Here is a 21,720-nt window from a genome sequence, read left to right on the forward strand (position 1 = left end):
TGAGCATGATGATCATGCCCATTCTGATAAGCTCTTCTTTTCTATTTTTTTAATAACCAACATTGACAGATGATAGTAACGTTGCTTACATTTTAGATTAACTGTTAACTGAGCTTCAGATATGCATTATGCAGGCTAATAACATTTTCAGAAAGGCTGTCATCCAATTAAAGATTAATCTGCTAAACCCCATACCATTAATCTAACAATTAAATTTGCAAATGGGTAAAAACAGTATTTCTAAAGCAAGGCACAAATTCACTTTTGTGAGAAGGAAGAGAAGTTCCACTCTTGTGTCTGGTCAAACAACAGTTGGGATTTTCACCATGCTTCAGAAATATATAGAAATGTGCATCATATCAAACTTACACTCTGGGGTGAAAAAAAAACCAATTATCTCAAGCCTGAAAGTAGAAGCCATCCTCCCTATTGTGGTTAAACCATGCCTGAGATCAAGGGAACCATTTTAAGCACCCTCCCATGTATCTCTGACACCCACTTCCTGTTTGTCTTACCAACCACATCGAAAAGTTTCAAACATTTCGATGTACGAAGCAGGCCACCGAAGCAGGCGAGTGAGACAGGGGTGTGATTTCTTTGCTGAGCTTCGCTCTAGTTTGCTGTAAAATGTCTAATTCGGGGAAGAATTGGCCGCTTGCAAAGGAGCCTAACACGGGATTAACAAAAGGTGTTGCAGAGAGGCACTGATGATGCATGGTTCAGAGTGCTTCCCCGCAGAGAATTGACCCCTCTGCTCTTGGTCAGAAGTCATGTGGGGAGGAGGTGCAACATCGCCAAGCTAATTTGGGACCGGATTCAGGGCAGGTGATTCCTGGGTGGGCCAACCTGATTGGGGGACCCAGATGGGGGCCAAAGGTGGATGCAGGGGGCTTTGCACACAGCTCTAGTATTTATTTGCCAATAAGTATGTTCATATGGCTGCAGGGATGCTGATAATCTCTTTAAATTTCATCCAGGGCATTTCACTGCTAAGCTAATGGCAAGGTGATGTCTTCTCACCATTTCACATACAGAAGCAGACTGGACTGGCAGCTGAAGCTTACTTCAACAGTGGCAATGGGACACCGTCTTCTGCACTTGAAGGCAGCTGGCTAAATTAGGTGGACAGGGTAGGTCACAGTGCACACACTGTGTCCACTCTTTGCCGCTCAACATTTGCCACACTCTGTCTCATGGTAGCGCCGCCCCTGACTTCACTGACATTGACAGGCAATAGTAACATTGCTTACGTCCTAAATTTCCTGTTGACTGAGTCTGAGATATGCACTCCTTGGCTAATACGTTTTCAATAAGTCTGTCACCCAGTTAAAGAAATCTTTAGTAGTTTAATCTACTAAAAAAATATATGATTAAATATCCAGTTGGGTAAAAGCAGTTGTTCTAAAGCAGCATGGATATGCTTTGCTTTTGGTGACACAGAGGGGGATAGTTGTTAAAGCAGGAGTGGGCATCACAATTATTAGTCTGTTTTCCAGGAGGAAAAAAGTCTCGACACCAATGAAAATGCAATACACAGTGCCACTGGCATACACTGTGTATAAATGAAAATAAGACATGTCATGTAGGCCCTCAGGCTTAGAAATTCAAAGGCAAGACTTAGCAGAGGAAGCAGGGAAATAAAAAAGTACATAGGAAGAAAGAGATCAGTCTGATAATGCCAGAAGAAAGAAAAGAGATGTTAAGAACCAATTACATCTGGTTGGGTCCATGCTGAACTTCCCTCGCTGGTGTTCCTGTTCAGATGGACGTGGTGCAACAACTACCCAGAAGTCCTTTTGGCCAGAAGTCTTTTGCCAAAGGCAATGGGCAGACGGTTGCCCCCCCTATGTCAGCACTGCTGGTTGCGGTAAAGTTGACGTTACTGTGGCAACAGCTGATGTTAGCATAGTGGCATGACAGAAAAACACTTCCTCTCTCCCATGCTATATTAAACCTGCAGCTGTAGAGAAAATTGAAATATCCTCCCACAGAATACCTCACCTCATTTGTTTATTTTTAAACCACACACCTAAAAGCCCACCCACCTCAAGAGTTGTGCATGGGCAGAGACTGTGGGTCAACCTCATGTGGTGATATTAGCTCTTGGCTCTTCCACCCTCAGTAGGGAACTGCAGTAAATTCTGACAAATGGGTCTGTATATGTGTGTGGTACCACAGGGCACTACCAAAGTGCCTTAGTAACCTTGTGACACAAATGTGTACAATACAGCCAGCATAGAGGTCTGTGTCGTCTTGAAATTCCTAGCCAAGTTGTTTGTCCAAATGCACAGGTAGCTGATGTCCAGATGTTGTTGGACTACAACTCCCATCAGCGCCTCGGGGCATCACAACTATAGCCCCCTATAGAGGTGAGGGAGCTGAATTTTGGCCTTGCACAGGGCACTGCTGAAATTTGAAAGACCAAAGCCCCCCTCCCCTTTGTGTGTGCTGAGAATGGACATGCAGAAATTTGCTCCCCCGCATATTTATTATTTTTTGAAAAATGATATCCTGCTTTTCATCATGTAGGTCTCACAATAAAACTTACAACATACAAAATTAAAAAACATAAACCTCCAAAATTTAAAAGCTCAAGAACTGAAAATCCTTCTTTAAAATATGTAAAATGTTTAGGTTTCACAGACCTCCTGAAATAGAGCAGTTTTGACTAGGTGTCTGAAACTCAGAAGGGGCAGTGCTTGTCTAATTTATTGTTAGGTCCACAATTTAAAAAATACGAAATTATTTGTGAGCAAGTAGTTCATCTACTTTATCAGCAGAGTACTTAGTACAGGTACTCTGGCTCCCTGCAGTCAAGGTGTTTTGCTTATTAATTTGATACGCTTATATCTTGCTGCATCTCTTCCAACGTAGATCTCAAAGGTGGCAGGCAGAAAGTTCCCACATAGCCTCTCACCCAGAACCTGGTGAAATCCAGACATGCTTAGCTTCTGCACGGTTGCCACATCCTCCTCCCTTTAGGCCACGTCATGAAAGACAGCTGCTAGTAAGCAGTTCCAGGATTCATAAGAAAGGGGCCCTGACCACATCCTCTAAATGGTTTTTTTAAGTTCACTCTGCTTGAGAACAGTAGGTGAGGAAGAAGCAAAGAGGGCGCTGATTGGAACTGAACTCTCCAAACTGTGCAAAACGGTTAATGTAGTTCAATGGGAACAGTGTGTACAGTGATGAACACTGGGGGGGAATCCTAACTTTACATATACACTGATGGGGTCTGGTTTACTATGAGGTAAACATGCTCAGGGGACGTGGGTGGCGCTGTGCGTTAAACCACAGAGCCTAGGACTTGCTGATCAGAAGGTTGGCGGTTTGAATCCCCGTGACGGAGTGAGCTCCTGTTGGCTCTGTCCCCGCTCCTGCCAACCTAGCAGTTCGAAAGCACATCAAAGTGCAAGTAGATAAATAGGTACCGCTCTGGCGGGAAGGTAAACGGCGTTTCCGTGCGCTGCTCTGGTTCGCCAGAAGCAGCTTAGTCATGCTAGCCACATGACCCGGAAGCTGTACGCCGGCTCCCCTGGCCAATAAAGCGAGATGAATGCCGCAACCCCAGAGTCGGTCACGACCGGACCTAATGGTCAGGGGTCCCTTTATCTTTAAACGGGCTCAGAATTGCAGCCTTGTTCATTGCTATATTTTGCTCCTCCATTGTCTATCCTTCCTATCTTCCTTTAGAGCATTTCAGGGGCCTAATCTGGCCTGCCGGTTGATTTAAACAGTGGCAGTATATGTCCCGGGGGAAAATCCTAAAAGCTCAACAACCTCAACCCTAAAAAAAGCTCAAGAACATTGGTCAGCCCTCACACATGTTCACTTCATCAAATCTGGCTCTTTGGAAAAAGTTTGGGCACCCCTGCTTTAGAGAGTTCAGAGTTTCCAGGACATCTGTTATTTAGGTGTAGACCATGACCAGACCTATTCAACTCCAGAGGTGGAGCTATGCATGCCTTTTTTAAAACCAGCCACTTAGAAATCAGAATCTCAAAACTCCATTTCCCCCCCCAATGTGGACCTTGAAAATATAGTATTTTTTTTTTAGCATGTTTGAGTTTTTAACCCCTCCCACCCCCCTGCCCCTCAAACAACTTCTGATATCCATATTCCAATATTTACCATTTGGTGACCACCTTTGAGTTTGTTTTTTGAAATGCAAATATCAACCACTACATTCTTCAAAACTGATATCCAAATATATACACATGAAATGCAATTTGAACTATATTTACAAAAGGGGGGGGGCTGTATTAAAGCACTTGATCTTTTTTTTCTTCTAGAACACACACCGTACATAAAGGAACAGGCAGTGTAGTTACATCTGAAGGCTATAGCTCTATGAACCCAGTTCATTACTGCTGCCAAATCTTCTTTGCACATACAGTCATACCTCAGGTGCAGGAGGCATGGTCACAACCCGCAGTGCTGCGTCTGTGCACACGCGTGATGCGATTCTGCGCATGTGCGTGACGTCATTTTGTGCTTCTGCGCATGCGCGAGCACCAAAACCCGGAAGTCACCCGTTCCAGTACTTTGGGGTTCGGTGCGGTTCGCAACCTGAAAACATGCAAACTGCAGCGTTTGTAACCCGAGGTATGGCTGTACATGCAAGAAATAATTCTAAATATACTTGTATGCTGGTTCACAAGATTGCATCAATTCTCATGCTTATAATAGATATGCTTTGTTTCTTAAGGCTCCTCAAATCACAGGAATTGCTGTACTCGTGCAAACCAGTACACACATATTCTTCTGGTTCATGGGTTACTTTTTCCATGTGATCAGAAAGGGACAAGAAAACAAGCGTGGACAGCTGCGAACCCTTAATAACTGTGTGAAGGAAATGTGCTGGTAGAGCCAAACTTGTGAATGGGCCTTTGTTTGATTACCTAGATAATAAATATGTCTAATTTTCTTGTTAGTAAGACTTGCGAAAGGACCATCATGACACTTAGCTCCTAGCAGTTGCCATGTCTGACCCACAATGTACGAATGTCATTTGAAAACAGCCACCCACCCTCCTGCCCTTCACCCCAAAATGCCATGTATATATAACATCAATGTGGATGTCTTGAAACTATTTCAGGGAAAAACAAGTCTCTCAGTCTCAAGTGTTCCCTTCACCTCCACTGACTTTTCACTGAATGAAGTGCAGGCACAATGTTAGGGATGGGGAAATCTTTGGCCTTTAGATGTTGTTGGACTCCAGTTCCCATCAGCCTCTGCCAGCATGGCCAATGATCAGGGATGATGGGGATTGTATTTTGTCCCTGACATAGGACCTGCACTTCTGTTTGAAAGCTGCAGGTTGTTGCCCAGATATTCACTGAAGGATGCAGTTCCTAGCCCACTTCAGTTGTCAGACACGACTTTCTTCCTCTTCCACAGCTCGGTAGAGGCCAGGGATGAATTTCAGCAGCCTCTTTCGAACACTTCCCTTCCGGCTTTTCCGCGGGAGAGTCCCAAATATGTTCGAGATGTTGCTTCCATCCCAAGAGGGAGAGGCTGACCCACTGCTCGTCACACTGATGCTTCTGTGCCTTCTCAGGGAACTCTTCACAAAGGCAACATCACTGTCCCTCGAGAGGAAGCAGTCATCTTCTGTGCTCGACTGCCGGCTAAAAGTCCCACTAGCAGGATCCTCGGAATCGTAGGCTTGGTAGAAGCTGTCCTCACTGTCCACAGTCATTGAGCTCAGGCGGCTTAAACAGCTGCTTTCGCTGGGAAATCGGGGTTTGTTTGCCAAAGCTGACCCTGATCCAGCATAATCATCAAATAAGTTAGATTCTTCCAGTCCCACAAATTCAAGTGGCGAGCACATTTCCCCTAGGAAAGAGACAGAAGAGAACACACATTAATTACCTCAAAACGCACAAGCTGGAATAATATACAGTGGTACCTCTGTTTATGAACTTGATTCGTTCTTAACCCGAAACTGTTCTAAACCTGAGGCGCGCTTTTGCTAATGGGGCCTCATGCTGCAGCCGCACTGCCCACACACGACTTCCACTCACATCCTGGGGCAAAGTTTGCTACGCGGAACACCTACTTCCAGGTTAGTGGAGCTCGTAACCCAAAGCATTCATAAGGAGGACGGTACGTAGCCCAAGGTTCCACGGTACTAAATGTACTGATCTTGCTGAAATATAATTGGAGCTCTCACTTTGGAATGGGGGAGAAATTGCATTCAGTTTTCATTTAAAGGTGATCCTTCCTAATTCACACTCTCTGAAACAACATGAGAACCAAAACACAGCCATCTTTCAAAATTCACACTTTCCTGGATTTTGCAATTCAGTTTTCCAGCCAAGTAAGGTGTACAAAAATCCATATACCGTGGTAAAGTGTGCATTAGATGTATATATTGCTGAAAATAACATACAAAATTGAACTGTTATTATTTGGGGGCAGGGGAAATTGCTTTGCAAAAATGTATAAGGCAATATTGCATTACAGTTATGCAGATTAGGAGAAACGGGACTAAAATGCTGATGAATTTCCATTAGGACTTTTTCTTTTTTTAAAAATTGCAAACTGGTGCAGAAATGTGGAGATGTGAAATTAAGGTTGGGGGGGGAAATGCAAAATTGAATGAAACCGAAATTGACAGATCCACCCATTGCTTGCTTTCAGATGACACGATAAGCTCCCCAGTGGGCAGGGTGTGTGTGTGTGTGTGTGTGTGTGTGTGTGTGTGTGTGTGTGTGTGTTTCACTTCTGCATTCTAACTGGTGCACATTATGTGAATGTGAAAGCTGGTGAAGTGTAGTGTGGTAGGTGAGACTGAGCTATGAATTGTATCTGCCATGAACTTATCAGGGAGCCTTAGGCAAGTCTCTCTGCCATCTGCAGAAATGGAAATAATAATAATAATAACTTAACCTTGCAGAGTCGCTGTAAGGATTACAACTAAAAAATGCATGGTAAATTATTTGAGTACTCAAACACGCTATGCTAGGAATGGGGAACCTCAGGTCCAGGGGCCAAATGTGGCCCTCCAAGTCTCTCTGGCCTCTCTTGGAACTCTAACCCCTATTCGCCCTCCCACCAGATGTCAAAGGGAAGAACAACTACCAGATTTTTAGAAGACACCTGAAGGCAGCCCTCTTTAGGGAAGCTTTTAATGTTTAACAGACTACTGTATTTTAATGCTTTGTTGGAAGCCGGGCAGAGTGGCTGGGGAAACCCAGCCAGATGGGCGGGATATCAATAATAAATTCTATTCTATTCTATTCTATTCTATTCTATTCTATTCTATTCTATTCTATTCTATTCTATTCTATTCTATTCTATTATTTTTTCCTTACTTCACACCCCAAGTGTTTTTGCCTGACTAGAATGTGTCATTGAATTCTGATAATGCCTCTTGCTTGCTTGGGGTGTGTGAGCATGCACAGAGGAACTAGCCAACTCTACAGAGGTGTTCACCCTCATTGCTCTTTCTCCTCCTCCTTTCTTACATTTATATTCCACCTTTTCCTCTCAGGAGCTCTGTGGTTCTCCCCATTTTCTCCTCACAACAACCCTGTGAGGTAGGTTAAGCTGAGAGATTGTGACCGGCCCAAGGTCACCCATAGCTGAGTGAGGATTCAAACCCTGACCTCCTAGGTCCTAGTCCAACACACCACTGTGGCTCCACATTTGTCCCTGGCCCTGCCAACCTCTGGAAGGTTGCTCAGAAGGGGAATGTTTCTCACCCCTATGCTATACAAATGTTAAATTCTATTTTTTACTTAGCCGGCCTGAGAGCTGGTGTAGTATAATGGTCGGAGCAGTGATGGAAAACTGATGACCCTTCAAATGGTGTGGGACACCAACTCTCATCAGCCCCAGTCAACATGGCCCAATGGTCAGAGATCAGGTGAGCTGTAGTCAAACAGTATCTGGAGGGCCACAGGTTACTAGCCCCTGCACTAAGAGCATCAAACTAGGGCTGGCAAGAATTGGATTTAAATCTCTACCCAGCAATGGAACTCAGTGGCTGGTGCTGGACCTCAGTGGCTGATGCTGGACCATCTCTCTCCCTAACCTACATCACTTAAACTCTTTGTTGTTTCCAGGTCTCTGTGGAGGTCCCAGATCTCCTCTCTACCTTCAGTTTAGAGATGAGCCTAATTCATGTGACCTTCTATTTGGGGGCCATTTGACTACACTTGTATCACATACTACAAATAATATTGCACTTTTATACTGTAATCTGCCCTGTGATCCTCGGATGAAGGGCGGTATAGAAATTAAATAAATAATAAGTAAAGGCTGTTTATTAAGGCTCTGGGGCATTCTACTTTCTACAGTGTGGCTCACAGCAGCCTTGAAAAATCAATACAAGTGGATACAAAAATCATGTATGTATATTTAAGGCATTTATAAACTGCCCTTCAAAAATATCTATCCCCCAGGCAGTCTACAATGCAGATTAGAAACAAAATAACAACAATAAGAAATAAAACGTAAAGGTAAATCAATAAAACAAATACAATTAAAAACAAATCGGCTGGATCAGCAAGGTGCAAAGCTTCGTTTGCAGTGTTTAAAATGCAATTTCCTGAAAGCAGAAACTTCATGCTAAAGACTACTGTATGCACAATTCAGGCAAATCTTTTAATATCAGCCAAAGGTGTACAGTCAGTGTCATATGGCCACATTCACACCATATATTAAAGTATTATCATATGAATTTAAACAGTAATAGCTTCCAACGAAGAGTTCTGGGAGCTGTAGCTTGCTAAGGGTGCTGAGAGTTGGTATGAGACCCCTATTCCCCTCTCAGAGCTACAGTTCCCAAAGTGGTTCAGCAATCAATTTATCTTCACAGGGAAGTCTGGGAATTGTAGCTCTGAGAAGGGAGCAGGTGCTGCCTAACAACTCTCAGCACACTTAACAAACTGCAGCTCCCAGAATTCTTTGGGGGAACTGAAGACTTATCATGGCAATTTATGCTATGGTGTTCTTCTATACAGCTTCTCCCAAACCTTTTATCTGCAGGAGAGAACAAAGGCAAACCAAAATCTGAAACTCAGGAAACTCATTGACTCACTGGTGTTCACATCATTTTTGCAGAGGAAACTGGGGTGGTTATGCATTCTTATTTTCTATCATGGGAAATTCAGCCTTACCATTAGCAAGGTGGTGTTCTCGTAAGCACAGTGACTGGAACTCCAGCAATTTTTCTTGCAGGGTTTTCTGTAAAAGGCAAGCAGAGATCACTGCAATTTAGGGCACAACACTTTATAAGGTAGCTCGGTTATACACTCGAGCCCCCATTGTGATTGTGACAAACGTGTCCAGTGATTTTCTCTGAATTGGTCCAGTTGTGTCTGAGGGATTTGTATTTGTTGTTAAATGCAGTTTAGTGTTTTATCCCTCTTTCTCAAGTTGCCTTTTCCTGTTGTTGTTTTTTAAATCATTATTTCAACCCACCGCCCCCAAGGGCATTGGAGTCAGTTGGGCACTAATTAAAGTGAATGGTGGTTTTTTTGGGAGGGGAGAGGGAAGGAATAATGCATATCCAAGTTATTGGTGGGGGGGGCCATGATGGATTTGGGTATTCAGATTTTGAAATTTGCTTACTGGTCACACACCTGGGGAGTTGAAAAACGCCCAAGGGAAACATCAGAATCTAAGAGAAATGACCAGGAAATTGGACTAGGTGGGTCTTTGGTCTTATCCAAAAGGATCTCCTTATGTTCTTATTGGGACACATAATCCCATCTCACTTTCCCCCAGAACAGCTAAGCAGTGACATTCTGTACTGTATATCATAGATTACTGCAAATGTATGTATTACACTTCCTTTAAACTCCAATCCCTTTCCTTAAATCCCAGTGCGTTTCCTAAAGCTTTCCTTCCAAGAGAGAGAAATATCATCATCAGGGAGTTTATCCAAGTTTTGGATAAGTGACAAGACAGCATTCTTCCTAGTTTGCCAGGCTTCATAATAATCAGCCACTGTGCTCTCTCATTAATCAGAGCAATGAAAAAGTTTGGCTCTGCGGTTCAAGCACATTTTGCTAGCTCTTTTTAGGCTGGATGGCAGGAGTCCCTTGCCTTCTTAGCTGCTTTAATCAAGGCGCTTGCTACCATCCCAGGATTTGGTGTCATCTAGAGGTCAAGCTCAGGTGGTGGCTTTGGGGTTATGTAAGCAGTTTGGCTGGGCCAGTGGCCTTCCCACGTTTCCTCCTTCGGTTTCAAGATTTTGTACCAGAGTGGAACAGCAGCAGAGTGAAAGGACCTTTCCCTCATATTCTCTGCTGGATATTGGCAGCATGGTTGCGGTGATGATTTATGGGAATTTCACAGCAGTGGCTAATGGCTTAATCAAGATGAAGGCCCCATTGTGCAGCTAAAGAAACCTTTAACCCTGTCCCTGCCAGGATTTCACGCCCAATGAGTAGAAGGGAAGGTGAAATAAGTTTAACTCCGAATCAGGGACAAGAATTCATGACCTCTATGTTAAGGATAATGGTTTAATTTCCTGAGATGGGAATGTTCAGTTATAAATGCATAGGTGCTTCAAGGGACTAGGAAACCTACGTGATCAGGTCTCCAGTTAAATGTAGAGGAGCCTGAGCATGTACAATGGGATGTGTGCAACTTTCCACTAGGTTCAGACCTTCCGCTGAAAGTGTGGAGGAGGAGGAGGAGGAGGAGGAGCAGCAGCAAGGCCCGTGGACACAATTCTGCTTTTTCCTTTGGTGGTTCAGTATCTGTGCAACTGAAAATCCGAACAAGGCTACTGTTTCTACTGCGTGTTGTTCCATCATGAATTAGACAAGGAGTTACGTTGTTAAAAACTCTGCAAAGTGGGGCTTTCCAATCATCAGGAGCTAGGTGGAATCACATGATGCTTGCTGACTCCCCTCTCCCAATATAAATATTCGGGGGCTGAAATGTACTTTCCTGGCTTAAGCTGCAGGCACAGAGCCCAAGGAAAGCTGAACGGATGCCATTCTCCTTGAGCTGCTGCCTGCACTAAGTCCTTTCCAGCAAGCGGAAAAGCTGGCTGCTCATTAATCACATTGCAAAATGAGTCAAAACTGGCAATAGAAGATTTAATAATTTTGCGTTCTTTTTATAACTGAAGACATGCAGCATTGCGCTGAGGCCCATTTTCTGGCTTCCTCATCCCAAAAAAATAGTGTCTAGGGCAGGTGCTCTACTCTTCATTATGCTAGCATTAGTGTAATAGCCATCAGAGATAGATGGGTCCCCCCCCCCAGGAACTTTCCTCCTCCTCTCCCCCGCCCCCACCTGTTGAGACTACATTCTTTGGGGAAGGGGATAATTCATTGGGAGCAGTGGGCAGGGCTGGAATAAAAAGTGGGTGGGGCCATTATTTTTCCCTTTCTGTTTCCCTTTCTCCTCCCTCATTCTCATTCTCTCTCTTCTTCTTCTTCCTCCTCCTCCTCCTCTTCCTCTTCTCCCCACCCCCACCCCCAGTTGCCAGGGGAAGGATAGGATCAAAGTACTGAACTAATCTCAAGCTTCCTCCACCTCCATTTCAGATTTTCCCCAATTCACCCCATGTTTTCCCCCTCCTGTTCTCCCTCTGAGCTCCCCTCACCTGCATTAAATTAGGCTGAGGGCAATTAACATCACCCAACTGCTGGCAACAAATGCAGCTGTTTTAGAACAAGGGTTATATGAGTTCTAAATGTTACTCCAGCTGCTGCCTTTTGGACCAGTTGAAGCTCCTGAGTTATCTTGAAGGACAACCCCATGTAGGCTGGAACAGGCTGCCCCCCTCCACTGTCTTGACTTGAGAACTTAGAACACATGAGACCTCCATCCTTCAAGGATTTCATCACTGCCTCCAAACACCTGCCTAGCCCTTCAGCTGGCTCTCCTGATTCAGGTAGGACAGAGAAAAGGCTGGGTAGTTTCCCTGGATGCTGTGATTATAATGTTGCTACTTTGCATGGCAGATGTTGTTTTGTTGCTCTTATTGATTTTGGAGTATGTACATTGAATTTGCTTTTATGTCTCGTATTATGGTTTGTTATCTGAACCACTCTGAGTTCACTTTGTGAAGAAAATCAAAGATATAAGCCCCTAAATAAACAAATGTATCTTCAGGTGGTTTCTGCATAAAGGTTAAAACTGATGCTTTCTATCCTTTATATAGAATCAGTACCTTCAAGAACCGCAGCTTAGTTTCCAGTTCCATCCGCTTCATTATAAAGGATTCATTCACAGTATCTAACCTGCAAACAGTAAGTATCATTATTATTATTTATTATTACCACAATTAATAAAATTTCATACTGCTAATATGAATGTCAGGCATGTGTGTCCTGCATTGTACTGTGGCTCCAACTAGTCTTGGTTGTTTCTCCCTTACCAAATACTGTATAAGCCATGCTAAAGCTCACAAGGAGAATGGCGATAGCCATCTCCTGTTACAGTGGTACCTCGGGTTAAGTACTTAATTCATTCTGGAGGTCCGTTCTTAACCTGAAACTGTTCTTAACCTGAAGCACCACTTTAGCTAATGGGGCCTCCTGCTGCCGCCACGCCGCCGGAGTACGATTTCTGTTCTCATCCTGAAGCAAAGTTCTTAACCTGAAGCACTTTTTCTGGGTTAGCGGAGTCTGTAACCTGAAGCGTATGTAACCTGAGGTACCGCTGTACTTGCCTCTGGCAAATATGAACGTTTGCAGACATCATTTACATACTTGATTTTTGAGACAGACAAGATTGTTATTGGGACAAGAATGTTTTATATTTTGATTTTGTTCTGTGAACACCCCCTGAGACCTCCGGGTATAGGGTGGTATATTAATTCAACAAATAAATAAATAAAATAAAAACAAGCTTAATAACTTCTGGCAGCTCAAGTGGATAAGGAGGCAAACTTGGGCTCATGTCATCACTGATTCTTGCCTAATCCAAGAGAACGTGTATTACTGGTTAAGAATGTGAAAGGACTTGAAATCCATTTCTGATTAAATGCCATTAAATAGTGCCTGAGTAGTGGGGGCAAAGAGATATTCCAGGGTTGTGGTTGAGAAAGAGAAGGGGGCATAGGAGAAAACAGGTGTACTTTTATTAAGATGAGGAGCCTACATCCCCTCTGAGTTCTGTCCCATTGATATGTCCCAAAGGAGCCATAGGGTAACAGACTTTAATTGATTGTCATATGTCAGCCACATTTTAGGCTGTGTTGCAACTATCGGGCAACTCAGGCTCTGAGACTGGCAGGTGCAGCTTGCTGTCCCATCACCTTGCTGTGAAGTGACATGAAAGAGGGCCTTCTCTGTAGTGGCACCCAGACTACGATATTCCTCCTTCCTGGAGGTATGGCTGGCCACAATATTGTTGGAATTCTGTTGCCTTGTTAATAAAATGCTCGGTCTCTCAGGCTTTGGAGGGGCTTGCTTAAGCAGTTTTGAATTTTCTTATGTATCTGGATTGTTCTACTGTCCCCACTGTTTTGATTTAAACCTGTTGTCATTTTAATTGTGTTTTATGGTTTGACGTAATGCTGCTTTATTTAAAACGTTGCAAAGTCCTCTATGATCACAATGCGAAGAGTTGTCCGTAAGTTTCTTAAATAGATTGAATACTGTTTCAGATTCAGGACTTAATGGTTGTACAGAAACCACCTTTTTCAGTTAAGCTCAATTTATGGTAAGCCAGCTCTGTTGCTGCATTTGGGCTCCTGCTCATTCTGCTGAGTGGGGCCCTGGACCTTTACCCCAAAGTCCTGCCCTGAGTGCACCAATGGCTTTTAATGGCAAATGCCTCTCTGCCTGCATACTCTAATGTTCTGAATCCTGGAATGTTTCTTGTGGCCTGTGCCCATTGCTGGAGATCGGATGCTGCCTTGGCCGTTTCTCTGCAGCAATAACAAACCATGAGAGACCCCTTTTTGTCTTCTTGGGGACAGAAGGGCTTTTGATTACCTCAAAAAGTTCCCTGATGACTTGATCAAGTCCACCATTTGCTTATGAGCAAGTCCTTCGATGCTCATTCCGTTGATGTTGGTCAAAATATAACCTGTGATAATTCAAAAACGGATATAATTAGAGAATGTGTATTCATTGTTCCCTCTTTATCCTAAAAAAACAAAAGCAAATGGGAGAAGCAATAAACCAGGAGTGGGAAACCTCAGGCCCAGGGTTTGACTGTGGCTGTCCACACATCCATGTCCAGGCCTCAAGACTCTGTCCAGGCCAGAGGTGCCAACTTGAATAAAATATGGGGGGGGCAGGTAAGCCCTACCACACATAATCGATCACATGATGCAGTGCATGCACACCATTTGAACGGCAATGCCCATCAACTTTGGGTGGGGGGGGGTAAAGACCCCTCTGCCCCTAGAGGTTGGCTCCTATGGTCCAGGCCAGTCTGCTCACTGGCTTCACTCTGTGCCATCTTGTAGTGATTTTATCTGACTAGAATGTATCCTTGAATTCTGGTGCCTCTTGCTTACCTGCATGGCGAGAGGGGGGGGGTGTCTGTGGTGTCTGTGTCTACGTCCACACACACACACACACACACTACTGGTGTGTGGCCCCTGGAAAGTTGCCTGTGAGGAAGTGTGGTCCTCAGGCTGAATATTTTCCCCATCCCCGCAGCGAACTTTGTTTGGGTGAATTTTAGGGTGGGGGAAAAGGCTAGTTACCACTTTGGAGTCCAGCAAGAGAGGCGGCGCTTCCTTCTTTAACTTTGCAGATGTACGTGCAAGTTTCGAAGGAGTGGCTGATGTGGCGCTGCAATCGAAGGGTCTGTGAACAGAAACACAGCGTTGGGAACAGGAAAAGGTTTATCTTGCGGCTTGAAACTGGCTTACGTACCCATCAAACTGCATCCTCCCACCCATTCACTCTCCCACGCAACACTGAAACAAATGCTTCCTCTTTCTAAAAGATAAATAGTAGAGGGGAGGAACTAACAGGAACAAACATTGTTCCCACCCAACAACAAGGCTGTCCTTCTCCTTCCCAGACATTTAAAGAAGATCAGGAAGAAATTGCTCATATGGCACCACAAAAGAAAGTATGTGTCCAAGGCCCTGGTGTGTTACACAGCTGTAAGACAGTCTGACAGTAGGTGTGTATAATAATTCAACAAGCACCCAGCAGAACAGGGGTACAATTTTTTTCATTATTATCATTCCTTATTACATTTGTGTACCACCCTATACCTGTAAATCTCGGGGCGGTTCACAACATAAAATTACAATATCAAGGATCTGGTCAGAGGCAAAGCAATGTTTCTTAGGTCTCCTGCCTGGGCATAGCTATTGGCTGCAACTAACAAAATGAAGGGAATGTGAAGCAAATCTAAAGTACGGTAACTGTTTTGGCCCTAATCAGGTCCTGTCCAAATGACTAAACAGTGTCCCCTCCCAAGGTTAGCTCAAGCCATTTTGCTGCCTGAGGCAGAGCAGCAAATGCTGCTGACACGGCCAACCAAGTGGTTTTGGCACCTCGAGCAGGAAATCTCACAAGCATCTCTGCCCCTCCCTGGCAATAAAAATAGAACAGTAACAATTTGCTGTCCTTTCATGACACCCCACACCAGCTGCCTGGTGCGCCTAATGGCAGGGCTGGCCCTGCAACACCACCTCCCCTCTCCAGTGGTCAAATGCCCACAACAGATATTGCTCACAATATAGCACTGGAAAAGGAAGTGAGGGGAAAGGAAGAAGAGGAGCTCAGACGCCTCAGGGGCCTCTTTCATTCGTCTCTGAGGCATTCAGTGCAGTGAGATCTTCTGAGCTCTCACAGAAAGCCCGACCCACCTCTTTATGCATAGTAAATAGCTGTTGTTGCTGTAACAGTTATATCCCAAGTTTCTTCCATTGGGGGTCAAGGTGGTGCACATGGCTCTTCACTGCCCCCATTTTATCCTCAACAACAACCCAGTGAGGTAGAGTAGACTGAGTAGAGTAGCTTTCTGACTGTTTAAACCCTTCTCTTCCAGGTTCTAATTCAGCACTCTAACCAGTAGGCCACACTGGGTCTTTCATAGTTATGAAATGCTGGCTTAGCATGGAATAAAGACCTCCCTATTCCAGTCAACATGGGGTAACAACCTGAGGAGCAGTTTAGCACCCCATGAAACATTCTTTCTAACAGTTGTGAAGAAGCACTTCTCTTTTGTTTGTTTGCATTTTTGTCCCCTCCTTCCTCTAAGCAGGATACATAGTTCTCCCCATTATATCCTCACAACAATTTTGTGTGAAAGGTTTGGCTGAGGAAAAAAGCCAGGAACAGCTCCAGGTTTGAGAGAGCCAAGTATTCCATAGTGTTCACACACACACACACACACACACACACACACACACACACACACACCTGTTTACATGGATGAGTGTGCTTAGGCTAACCTGATAATGGCAGCAGCACTCCAGAATGGTTTGAGAGCTCCCATTTTAATTTCCCTGCATTCATAGGGTTAAAGGCTCACCTGAATTTCAAATCCAAATGTTTCATTATCTTCTTTGAAGATTTTAAGTGACTTTCTGCAGAGAGAGAGAGATACACAGATACACACAAAGTCAATAACCCATTGGAAGGGAATGACGTGTTTAAGGCTTAATTTAGAATAAATGTGCTGTTCATCATAAGCATCAGTAGTTCTTAACAAGTGCTGTGCAATGAAAAATCTAAAATCTCCCCACATCTCCAAAGGTCATGTGGACAGGATTGTTTACAGGACATACATTATTGTACACAAACTGTCACTGGGAGAATGTGGATCGACTGGATGTGTGCAAAGCTGAGCATACAAGGAAGCAATTGTGCCATTGCCTCTCATCTCCTGCAGCCAAGGATACTTGAGGAATTCACCCTCTGACCAGATCTGCACATCCCAGACTTAACAAGCAGAACTGTACACAGTTATGCTTCAGATTTCACACTTCCCTGAATTCTGTGATGCAATTTTCAGCTTCAAAAAAGATGAAGTACTGAAATGCATATAAAAATGTTAGGATAAAATACATTTTAAAAGGTGGGAAATACATTCAAAAATACAAATTTTCATGCAGATTTTTTTTTTTTAAGTAGCAAAAATGGGAATGAATGGACTTCTGCATAAACACATCTGAGGGTGGCATGAATGAGAAACAGACTCATCCATTCATCCTCCCTCCCAGTTCCCATCTTACCACCACGTTTTCCAGCATGGCATCATTTCAACCCACTTTTGAGTTCTGTGCTGGGCATATAGTGAAATGACCGCCTAATTGCTTCACCCTTCACAATACTATATGCATGAATCCATTCTGATTGTGTGGTCTGGGCCACTGAGTGAAAGGAACGCATCACATATAAAATGATGCCCCAGTTCCTCTGCACTCTGGCCTTCCGTCTACCCAACTGGTAGCACAGGGGAAATGACCAGCCGTGTACTGGAGAAATGATTTCAAATCATTCTCAATATCATCATCGTCAAAAGAAAGTATATACCACCTTTCATTTCAAGAAGAAATACAAAGGTGGTTAACTCTCTCATGATACTCTGCCACACTGCAATATGTAATGGTGGTTGCATTAGCTATTGGGTTTAGGGATGGGCTGTGGGTATGCATTGCTCAGTCTTTCCACAACTCTCCAGCCCACGGATTTCATTGTAGTTATTTGTTTTTTCACACTTTCATCTTCCTTTTCAGTATCTGCCTTGGGCCTCCACACACAATTGTCACATTTCTAGTAGCAGTGTAATGAACTAATATTTAGAGAGAGAAAGCAATGCCTTTATTACCTTTGAGGGCCAACAGAGTCACCTGAAGAGATTGTCCTACTTAAAGCAAGCTGGAAGGAGAAGAGAGAAGGGAGGGCATTGCATTAGAAATTCATTTGTGTCTAGAAAACAAAATGCTAGATGAAAGCTTTACATATGCAAAACTGCCAGTGAGAATTACGATCATATAAGGTCCACCTGGTCCAGGGTCCTTTGAACAGGGCCAAGCAGGTGACTCTGAAAGTTCAAATTCAGGGCATGATGAAGATGGTTATACCCTCTTGATTTCCCCCAGCTTAGGAACACAGAAATGTTAAAAATGGCCCTCCTGGATCAAAGGCCCATCTGCATTCTAAACCCCACAGTGGTCAACCAGCTATTTCCAGGAATCCCTCAAGTGGGGCAAAAAGGAAACATTCCTTCTCTCCTGGTTGCTCACCAGCAGGGTGGTGTTGGGTGGCATCCTGACTCTGGTTCAAGCACATATCATGGCTACTAGCTGTTGATAAAGGCATCTCTCCAAAGAGTGCTGGCCCTACCATTAGGCAGAGTGAAGCTGCTGCCCCAGACAACTGATTTTGGATGTCATAAAAGTGAATAAATTGTAAGTCATGGGTTGCCTTTCAGTTGTGACTCTTCACTAACAGAAGTGGCTGTGCTTGCTCAAGGCAGGGCACTGGATTTTCAAAGAGTCCTCCTACCCAGTACAGCTCTTCCTTTTTTGCAGTATCTGCTTCTGAAGAATAGTGGACCCTCTCAAACAGAATGGGGTATGCCATAGAGGGTGCTATTGGTAGAAGGGATCAAGGGAAAATGGGGTGTCTCGTCTTGTGCTAGTGAAAGTGCATCGCTAGGGCAAAGGCACCATTTGATACAACAAGAACAACAACAACAACAACCCGTTTACTTCCAGGGAAGGGGGGAAGGAGCTTATGGGATTTTCTTCCTCAGGTGCCAAAATAACTTGACTGGCTTTGGGTACTGTGCCAAAATACCTAGGGCCAGCCCTGACTCAGAGGCACCAGCAACCCAGTCATCACCATTGCCTGAATTTAAACGATTTACACTTGTGGGAACAAATTTCAGCTCCCAAAAGTGGAAAGCAAGAGCCTCTCTTGATTAAAAATATAATCCATCTCAGCACATTTGTCAACTGAGAGCAGTCCCAGGTATGGCACATCTTAGTCAATTTAGCAAGCAGTCAAGGAACTTATTGACAGAGGTGGCTTGAACGGTGAATTGATCTTGGGCCCAAAGCCCATGCCTGTGGTTTCTTTCAAGATTTAACCACAGCACAAGCAAGCACTTCAGACCATGCCTGGCCACAATCCCTTAGAATCAACTGGGATTGCCTGTGCCAATCCTAGTTCATGCTTCTGTGCCCAGGGCCTGAGAAGGAACACCACATGGCAGCCTCCTTACCAAGTCACCCTCCTTTCCTAATATTAGTACTCAAGTTGTTTTGGCATCCGAGAAAGAAAATCTTACAAGCACCTCTCCCACAGAATAGAATTAAAAAGATAACCCTTTTTTCCCCGGTCGCAAAGCTCCAAATCAGCTGGCTGAGCCTCTGAGGCAGCTGCCTCCCCCTGCAGACCAGCCCTAAAACAGTAGCCTAAGACATGGAAATTGAACAGGTGTAGATTTCTGTGGCATAGAGATAAATGTTGGGAAAGCCTCACCTGCTAAATTTCTGTGATTCAGGTGGATAATATAGCCACAGCATCTAGGACTGTTAAAAGATTGCAACTGTAAAAGCAATAGACCAGGCACCCCCAAACTCAGCCCTCCAGCTGTTTTGGGACTACAACTCCCATCATCCCTAGCTAACAGGACCAGTGGTCAGGGATGATGGGGATTGTAGTCCCAAAACAGCTGGCGGGCCGAGTTTGGGGATGCCTGCAACAGACAGTTCAGGGCTGGCCCAAGACATTTTGGCACCTGAGGCAAACCACAAAATGGTGCTCTCCTCACCACCAGGGAAGAATGGGTGAATGAAGGTCTACATCAGGAACGGGGTGGGGGTGATAAAGATCACACCTTGCCTCATGTGTGGACCAGCCCTGAATTTACCCAACAAGTCGTCTGCATTGTTATTTCCCATTAGCCCAACTTGGAAATTAATGAACAAGAGCAGCAACAGAAATGTGAAGCATAAGAAAGACATATCCCAAAAAATTCTGTGGTGTGCTGAAGGCAACCCTCTTTATCCTTGATACCTCTGATAGATATATTTCCCACCCCATTCTCTTGACTGTAACTTGGTTTAACTGGTTTTAAAACTCTTTTGAACACTTAACTGCTTTTAACTCTCTTTTTAAATTGTTGTAACCCACCCTCAGGGTGAAATTCGGGTAAGAAATCATCATCATCATCATCATCATCATCATACCTGCTTGTAGTCCCTAGACAACATGTCTATTGAATTTGTGAATGCCTGGCTTCTTTTGTTGTCCAGTGGTGGGTTACCTATGGGGTCCAAGTACGGGGTGTAAACTGAGCCCACACAGTTGGCGTTGCGGTTCTGCTGAATGAGCCTCTTTAAGGACATCTTGAATTCAACTGGAAGTCATTCACAGGCTAGCATTGCTTAAGGAACCTTGCGCGACTGAGGAAGGAAGCAAACTAAAAACATAACCTCAGTTGTGAGCAAAAGTAGCAAACACACGAACAGGGTGGAGGGGGAGAGGAGAACAAGGCCATGTGACTTGTGGTTTAGGTGCAGTTTACATAAATCTCTTCTCACAGATCAGTCAGTGTTACTCAATGTTTCTTTTTAAGCTTACAAGAGTTTGTCCCTGCAATTAAAGCAATCTGCTTATTCTCTGCCCACACACACTATCAACCCCCCACCCTCCCGTCCAGGAACACACACTGCTTGGATGCAAACAGAAGCAACTCTTTATCGTGCAGTTTCTGTGCCCCCTTGATAGTTTGTGTCTAAAACACCATCTGGCTTTAAATGTCCTTGGAGTTGATGAGTTTGCCGCATTCTCAGGCTTGTTTAGGTTTTTGTTTTTAACTCCCCATTTCCCATGGAACAGGACAGATTAATAAGATTTTTGTTAATATAAATAGATTAAAACCATAACTTACATGTAAAGCAGTAATTCTTCAAGTGGCGGCAGCAGGAGGCCTTACCCAGGGATGTGTTATAGAGTTATAGAGATTGAGGGCCACATTCTGTTCTGCACAGCTTTCAGAGGGCCACATGCCAAAGATGAATGAAGCCAGAGGCAAAAGTGGGAGGAGCAACAAAAGGATGTTTCACCTTTCCCCAGTAGGCTAGTGCTTTTTACGTATCCTCAACACACTCCTCTTTCCAGGCAAACACAGGCAATATCAGAGCAGGGGCGGATTTTAGGGCAGTACGACTGGTTCAACCGCACTGGGTGCCGAGTCAAGAGGGTGCTGCAATAGTGACTTGGAGCAGAAGGCGCAAGAGGCCAGGGGTGCCAAATTTTGGTGTCACACAGAACGCCCACCGGAATCTGAAAGCCCAAAGGCCACCACTGAGTGCAAGGATATATTCCAGTCTGGCAGAAGCACGCAAGGGGGGTGCAGATCAGCGCCAGTGAGGGGTGTGGCGCTAGACCAGCGATGTCCAACCCTGGACCGCGATTGATAGGTAGATCACCCTGGTGCTCCTGGTCATTCGCGACACGCCCCTCTCTGCCCCCTGCGCTATGTCCCATTGCTGTCACCAGTGATGGGGAGCGGGGGGTAAGCGGAATAACTCTTGCCCCAGTCGCTAAAAGAAGCTCAGTAACTCTTGTCATCCCCTCCTAAAAACAGCTCAACAACTATGGTCGATGACAATGGGTAGATCAGTGCCAGTTTTATTATACTGGGAGTAGATTGCAGTCGCTAGAGAGTTGGGCGCTAGACCATCCTGAGGTCTAGACAGAGAGCTGCATTTGGCCTCCAGGCCTGACACACACACACACACCACACACACACACACACACACACACACACACAACCCATATGACTGTCTGGTGTGTACCCATCCTT

The 21,720-nt window shown here is 44.5% G+C and overlaps 1 protein-coding gene and 1 long non-coding RNA gene across 2 annotated transcripts in view; one reads left to right on the forward strand and one right to left on the reverse strand.

Annotated features, from left to right (window-relative positions):
* Positions 1-21,720, forward strand: part of LOC309348846 — a 53,260-nt gene that overhangs the window by 15,339 nt on the left and 16,201 nt on the right. The window contains exon 2 of the long non-coding RNA XR_014159570.1: positions 12,137-12,224. This is a non-coding gene — a long non-coding RNA (uncharacterized lncRNA). The remainder of the gene's footprint in view (positions 1-12,136; positions 12,225-21,720) is intronic.
* On the reverse strand, positions 4,080-20,507 carry CYTIP (cytohesin 1 interacting protein). The gene is made up of 8 exons (XM_081873298.1): positions 20,099-20,507; positions 17,728-17,777; positions 16,429-16,483; positions 14,639-14,741; positions 13,917-14,010; positions 12,146-12,215; positions 9,129-9,195; positions 4,080-5,838 (listed from the first exon to the last, which is right to left on the reverse strand). The coding sequence occupies exons 1-8, from the start codon at positions 20,255-20,257 to the stop codon at positions 5,372-5,374; spliced, it is 1,065 nt and encodes a 354-aa protein (XP_081729424.1). The 5' UTR covers positions 20,258-20,507; the 3' UTR covers positions 4,080-5,371.

Source organism: Podarcis erhardii, assembly GCF_964252035.2.
Source record: "Podarcis erhardii genome assembly, chromosome: 1".
Taxonomy (NCBI): domain Eukaryota; kingdom Metazoa; phylum Chordata; class Lepidosauria; order Squamata; family Lacertidae; genus Podarcis; species Podarcis erhardii.